At 55.8% G+C, this 6,303-nt stretch overlaps 1 protein-coding gene across 1 annotated transcript; it reads right to left on the bottom strand.

Moving 5' to 3' along the window:
• Positions 1-3,213: 3,213 nt before the first annotated feature.
• Positions 3,214-4,831, bottom strand: SOWAHD (sosondowah ankyrin repeat domain family member D). The gene has a single exon (XM_032757525.2). The coding sequence runs from the start codon at positions 4,749-4,751 to the stop codon at positions 3,804-3,806; it is 948 nt and encodes a 315-aa protein (XP_032613416.1). The 5' UTR covers positions 4,752-4,831; the 3' UTR covers positions 3,214-3,803.
• Between the last annotated feature and the right edge of the window lie 1,472 nt (positions 4,832-6,303).

Here is a 6,303-nt window from a genome sequence, read left to right as displayed (position 1 = left end):
CTTTGCTCCCCTGGAAAGAGGTTTCTCGGGGAATTTGCTCTTTCTCTTGGGGTAAGCATACCAGTCTTGCCTCAAAAAGCATACCAGAAATGCCAACGGCTTGATGCGAGGCACGGAGAGTTTTCAGCATGGGAGTTTGTCCCCTGCAGCCAAACCTCAATTTACATGGAGGAGGTAGGCTAGGCAGTATCACATGATGAGAAAAATCTGTGGGGAAGAGTGGCTGACTACAGGAAAACTACAGAAAACCGTTTTCAAATCTTCCAGCTAACTTGGTTTTCGTTTTGGAAAGAGTAGGGTGAACGCTTGTCTCAGGCCCCCAGATCTGCTAACAGTTAGGATGCTTAGGTTCAAACTTTTCCTATAAAGAGGGGACTACTGTTATAAGTGTCCTTTGAATGCTCAGCACACGCCAATCTTCCCTCCAAGCCAGGAGCCTGCAGACTCAGCCAAGTGGCAGGAAGGCCCTGCCCTGACAGCCTGCACCAAGCCCAACCCACCTTGGCAGCTGTCAAGGGGGAGGTTGTGGAACAGAAACCACAGTCCTGCATCAGTTGGCCTGTTCGCATCTATAAAATGGGCACGGAGTGGAGGGGGTTAATGCCAGATGCCAATGCCAACTGCCAGACTCTAGGAACTGTTAGCCCTCCCTCCTTCAATTACTAAAGAAAAGAAATTCATTTAGAAAAGACAAAGGAAGGCCAGGCACGGTGGCTTATGCCTGTAATCCCAGCACTTTAGGAGGCCAAGGTGGGCGGATCACCTGAGGTCAGGAGTTCGAGACCAGCCTGGCCAACATGGTGAAACCCCATCTCTACCAAAAATACAAAAATTAGCTGGGCGTGGTGGTGGGCGCCTGTAATCCCAGCTACTCAGGAGGCTGAGGCAGGAGAATCACTTGAACCCTGGAAGCGGAGGTTGCAGTGAGCTGAGATCACACCATTGCACTCCAGCCTGGGCAACAGAGCAAGACTCCATCTCAAAAAAAAAAAAAAAAAGAAAAGACAAAGGAAATGCTCTATTACACTGTGTGAGTGTGTTTAAGGTGTAGCTCCTGGAGACATGGGACAGGCTGAAAACAGCAAGGGGGTTTGGATCATTTCATGGTTGAGAAGACCCTCATGGGTTACTAAAGGAAGGCAGTGTGGGCCAGGCAGAGTCTCATATCTGTAATCCCAGCACTTTGGGAGGCTGAGGTGGGAGGATGACTTGAACCCAGGAGTTTGAGACCAGCTTAAGCAACATAGCGAGACCCTGTCTGTACAGACAAAAAAAAAAAAAAAAAAAAATAGCTGAGCATGGCAACATGTGCCTGTAGTCCCAGCTACTTGGGAGGCTGAGGCAGGAGGTTCACTGGAGCCCAGGTGTTTGAGGCTGCAATGAGCTATGATCGTTGCCACTGTACTCCAGACTGGGTAAGAGTGAGACGCCATCTCAAAAATAAAAAATAAAGGAAAGTAGGAAAGTTTTGAGCACAGAAGCAAACAGGCCCACCAGGCAGAGATGGAAACCTGGATGGATGGGCTCGGGGTGGCGTCTCTGGGCTGTTCGTTAGTGGTGACTGTTTCTGTCTGGTGTTCACGGACTGGGATGAGAGGGCTGGGGAACGCGACAGTCCATTGCAAGGGCTACCCAAGCCTTCAGGGATACAGTTTTATTTTTAAAATGCACTGTTCTCCAAGGCAGCATAGGTCTGTAGCCAGCAACTGCTTTCCTGGCCTTTCAGGCTGAGTCAACCCTCCTGTAGTCTATTTAATTCATGCCACTTCTGAATGGAAGCAATTTTGCAAGCTACAATTTATGCATTAAACTTAACTTTTTAAAAAGAATTTTACGTAAGTGAAATATATATATTTATTGAGATAGGGTCCCACTCTGTTACCCAGGCTGGAGTGCAGTGGAATGCTTTACTCACTGCAGCCTCCACCTCCCAGGCTCAAGCAATCCTCCCACCTCAGCTTCCCTAGTAGCTGGGACTACAGGCCTGCACCAGTACACCTGGCTAATTTTTGTATATTTTTGTAGAGACGGGGTCTCCCTATATTGCCCAGGCTGGTCTAGAACTCCTGGGCCCAAGGGATCCTCTTGCCTCGACCTCCCAAAGTGCTGGGATTACAGGCGTGAGCCACCGCACCCAGCCCTAAACTTAATTTTTTAAATGCTGCTGAGTAGGTGTGGTGGCTCATGTCTGTAATCCCAGCACTTTGGGAGGCTGAGGCAGGGGAACACTTGAGGTTAGGAGTTCGAGACCAGCCTGACCAACATGGCGAAACCCTGTCATTACTACAAATACAAAAATTAGCCAGGCGTGATGGTGCACATCTGTAATCCCAGCTACTTGGGAGGCTGAGGCAGGAGAATCGCTTGAACCCAGGAGGCAGAGGTTGCAGTGAGCCTAGATCACACCATTGCACTCCAGCCTGGGCGACAGAGTGAGACTCTTTCTCAAAAAACAGTAATAATAACAATAAATAAACGCTGCTGGCTGGGCGTGGTGGCTCATGCCTGTAATCCCAGCACTTTGGGAGATTTAGGCGGGCGGATCACTAGGTCAGGAGTTCGAGACCAACCCAGCCAACACAGTGAAACCCCGTCTCTACTAAAAAAACAACAACAAAAAAAATCAGCTGGGCGTGGTGACGGGCGCCTGTAGCTATTTGGGAGGCTGAGGCAGGAGAATTGCTTGAACCCGGGAGGCAGAGGTTGCAATGAGTCAAGATTGCGCCACTGCACTCCAATCTGGGTGACAGAGTGAGACTCCATTTCAAAAATAAATAAATAAATGCTGCTGAGGAAAGCCCCATCTTGGAAAAAAAAAGTGCCCGTGGGTGTGTCTCGTTAGAGGCCACAAATCAAGGTAAATTACATGACTGACCATGGAAATATCAGAAATGTAAATTTGGAAACTTTTGCCTTTTACCCCCCAACCCAAGGCCCCTATATGACATCTCTTCTAGGATGAGGCTGGTGCCTGAGGCCAGACCATCAAAGAGCTCAGGACAGAGGTGAACTGTATGTTTCTCCTCAGATCCAAGGTGGAAGTAGCTTCTTCCGTGCACAGCTCTGGCCATTTGTTCTGAGAAGGAGGCCCAGAGCCTGCCCTGGGTGCACAACATCACGGCCATGGTTGGGTGACCTCTACCCTGCAAACATAAGCAGCTTCTTCCTTTGTGGTTAGTAAGGGAGGTGGGGGAAAACACTGAAAGGACAGCCTTGTCATGTGAAAATAACACATATTCCACTTTAATATACATCAGAAGTAACTTGTGATACATGAGAAAAAGTACCAGTAAGGCCTGGTCGTCTCAGGAGGAGGTTGTCAGAGGCTGACTCTACGCGCACCCCAAGACCCATTAATGGCCGAGCGAGGCCGGCAGAGTTAGGCGTTTTCTCTGCATTGGTGGTTTACAATCTTAACTCATTCTTCTAGTGAATGTTTCCTAATAAACCCAGCGCGTCGGCCTGCCCAGAAATGGCCCCTGGAAGCTTAACTTGCCCTCTCCCAAGCAGGACCACGCTCCCTGCTCCCAACTCCTTAGTCCTGTAGCTTTGGAACTCGGAGCCAGGCCAGCTTGGTCCTTCACTCTCTCTTGGTGAGGTGGTGCCCGAGTCCCCGGGTCCTCCAGGCCGGTGGTTACAGGAGACCTGAGACAAGTACCTGAGTCGGACCCCGACGTGTTCTGTTCCTTGCAGGCCCAAGCAGCGTCCAAGGCGCCTCTCCTTCGGTGGAACGCGGGACAACCCAGGACCTAGCCATCGCCACAGCGTCGCGGCCCCTCCTAGCTCTCCAGTCTCTGTCCCCGTCAACGGTCCTGGAATGAGGGGAACAGATGGCGGAAAAGGCTATGCATTTGCGCCACCCGGCTGCCCACGGCGTCCTTCGCCTTGGTCCGCGACGCCGCCGCTCTCCTGCTTGTCTCCACAGCCGTCGCGCCCACTGCGCTCGCGGCCCTCCACGCAGTGGTGCCGCTGCTGTTGTTGTTCAGGTTGGTGCACCCGCTGCCGCTCTCCATCTCCCATTCCTCGGCTCCCGACAGCTCCCGCAACCTCCAAGGTGCGTCGGGCCGCAGGTAGTGGCAGGCCCGGTGGCCGCTGTGGTCGCGGCGCGTAGCGTCAGCACCCAGGGCGCCCACCAGCACCTTGATGACCATGTCGTGGCCCTGAAGGGCCGCCAGGTGGAGGGGCGTGAGGCCGCCGCTGCCTGGGGCGCTCACGTCGAGCTGCAGCCCCCGGCGTAGGGCGAAGTCGTGTACCAGAATGAGCTCCTCGTGGCGCCCGTGCTTGGCCAGCCAGTGCAGAACCGAGTAGCCGGTGATCGGGTCGCCCCGCAGCAGCAGCTCCGGCTCAGCCTCCAGCAGCTCCCGCAGCACCTCATAGCGGCCCTCGGCGGCTGCCAGAATCCACGCGTGCTCCCGCGGTTCCAGGCACAGCCTGCTGCTGCCCGGCCCGCTGGGCCCGCCCAGCTCCTCGGCGCGCTCCTCCGACAGCCACCCGGCAGGAGCCGCCCGCTGCAGCCCCAGCAGTTCCCGCAGCGCTCCCCGCCGGCGCCCCGAGCCCGCTGCAGAGTGCATCAGCGTGCCTGGGAAGGGAGGCTCCCGGGAGGCGGCGGCTGCGGCTTTGCCCCAATACCTGCCCAGGCTACCAGTGTCCGCTCTCGAGGGGCGGGGCTGCGGGGCGCACCGCAGGCTCTGCGAGGTCGGCGCGAGAGAGGCCGTGGGCGCCCGGTTCGCGGCCCCTCCGGGCTGGGCCATGGTCTTGCAGCTGCCGCCGCGGCCGTCCCAGTGTCCAGCGTTAGCTGCCCTTCCCGGGCCCCAACGGGAGAGGAACTAGCGCTGGCGTTGGGGAAGGAAGCGGCTTGAGCAACTGGGTTCGGAGGGAGGGAGCAAAGGAGAGGAGGAGGAGGAGGAGGGAGGGAGCTAGGGGAGGGCCCCCGCGCAGGCCTTGGGGGGCGTGGAGGGGTGTGAGCTCCAGTCAAGTCCTCAGGGCAAGCCCAGCTCCACTTCCCTGGGTACCGCCGCCTCTGCAGCTCCCCCGGGTCGCGGGCGGTCCCACCCCAAACGGCCAGGTGAGCTCGGCAGCCCCGCCTCCAGCACCGAAGGGCGGGCGCGGAGACTGGCTGGGAGCTCGCCTGCGGCCCTGGAAGCCCGGGTTCTCAGCATCCCAGCCTCTGCTAGAGTGTAGAGGCTCGAGGGCGCCCCTTCCGCAGCGGGCCGAGCTCGGCTTCCAGCCACGGCCTCCCAAAGCGCGGTCCTGGAGCTCCGAGGCTCTGGCTCCCCGCCCCCTTCCTTCGCCCTTCCCTCTTATCTCTTCAGGAGTCTCCCTGCACTTTGTCCCGGAGTTGCCTTTGTCCCGCGCCTAGCATTCACGCAGGCAGCTCGACTGCCCCATGTGACTGGCTCGTCTGCCTGCCTTGCCCTTTGTGTGGCCTTGACCCTCCCCGCAGCACCCGGGGCTGCCCAGGATTCCAGCAGAGAAGCCCAAGACCAGGGTCCAGGCTGACGCTCTTCCAGGGAACTCAGGAGGGATATTCCCCTTCTGCACCGCCCTCTCTGTCCTGCTCTCCACCCTCTTCCCTCCCGTCAATTTTCCCAGGTTGGCTTGGAGAAGCAGCTACAGGTGAATCTGAGCCGGCGCCGCGGGAGCGCCCTGTTCTCTTTAGAGATGCATCCCTGCTCTCTCCCCAGGGCCCCGCTTTCTACAAATTCAAAGCTTAGGGGCTTTTTAAAAAAGGATATTTTTTCTTTTTTACTCCTAATACCAGCGTACTCTTTGCCCTTCCCTTCCCTTAGTAAATGGTAGTTCTCGCCTCCACACCCCCACCATGTTAAGGAGCTCAGTCAGTGAGCAACGGGGAGCCATAGAAGATTGTTGAGCCGGGGAGAGACACAGCCATGATGGAGGTTGTGTTAAAAAGGTGATTTGGGAGGTGCAGAGGCAGGAAGTTGGAAGACTGTTCCAGCAGTCTAGGCCAAGGGGGATGGAGGCTCGGGCCAAATCAGCCCACTCCCCCGGGGCCACCTGTGGCAGCAGTGATAGAAGGTGTCAGAAGCTTTTCTTCCTTGGCCCTCACGTATTTGGAACAAGTCCTAAATATCTAGAGCTTTCCTTCAGAACAGCTTATGCATTTGTAATTTGGTTTTGAACATTTACTATGTGCCAGGCACTGTGCTCGTTGCGTTATATATGTTAACTCTTTTAATCCTCCCAATGACCTCAAGTGCTGGGAATCATTACTGTCCCCAGTTTGCAGAGAGGTTAGGCTACTTGCTCAAGGTCACCCAGCAGGAAGTGGCAGAGCAGGTC

This window comes from Hylobates moloch, unplaced genomic scaffold (genome assembly GCF_009828535.3).
Source record: "Hylobates moloch isolate HMO894 unplaced genomic scaffold, HMol_V3 SCAFFOLD_7, whole genome shotgun sequence".
NCBI lineage: Eukaryota > Metazoa > Chordata > Mammalia > Primates > Hylobatidae > Hylobates > Hylobates moloch.
The sequence above is the reverse complement of the archived record's forward strand: the minus strand, read 5'-3'. Positions and strand labels throughout refer to the sequence as shown.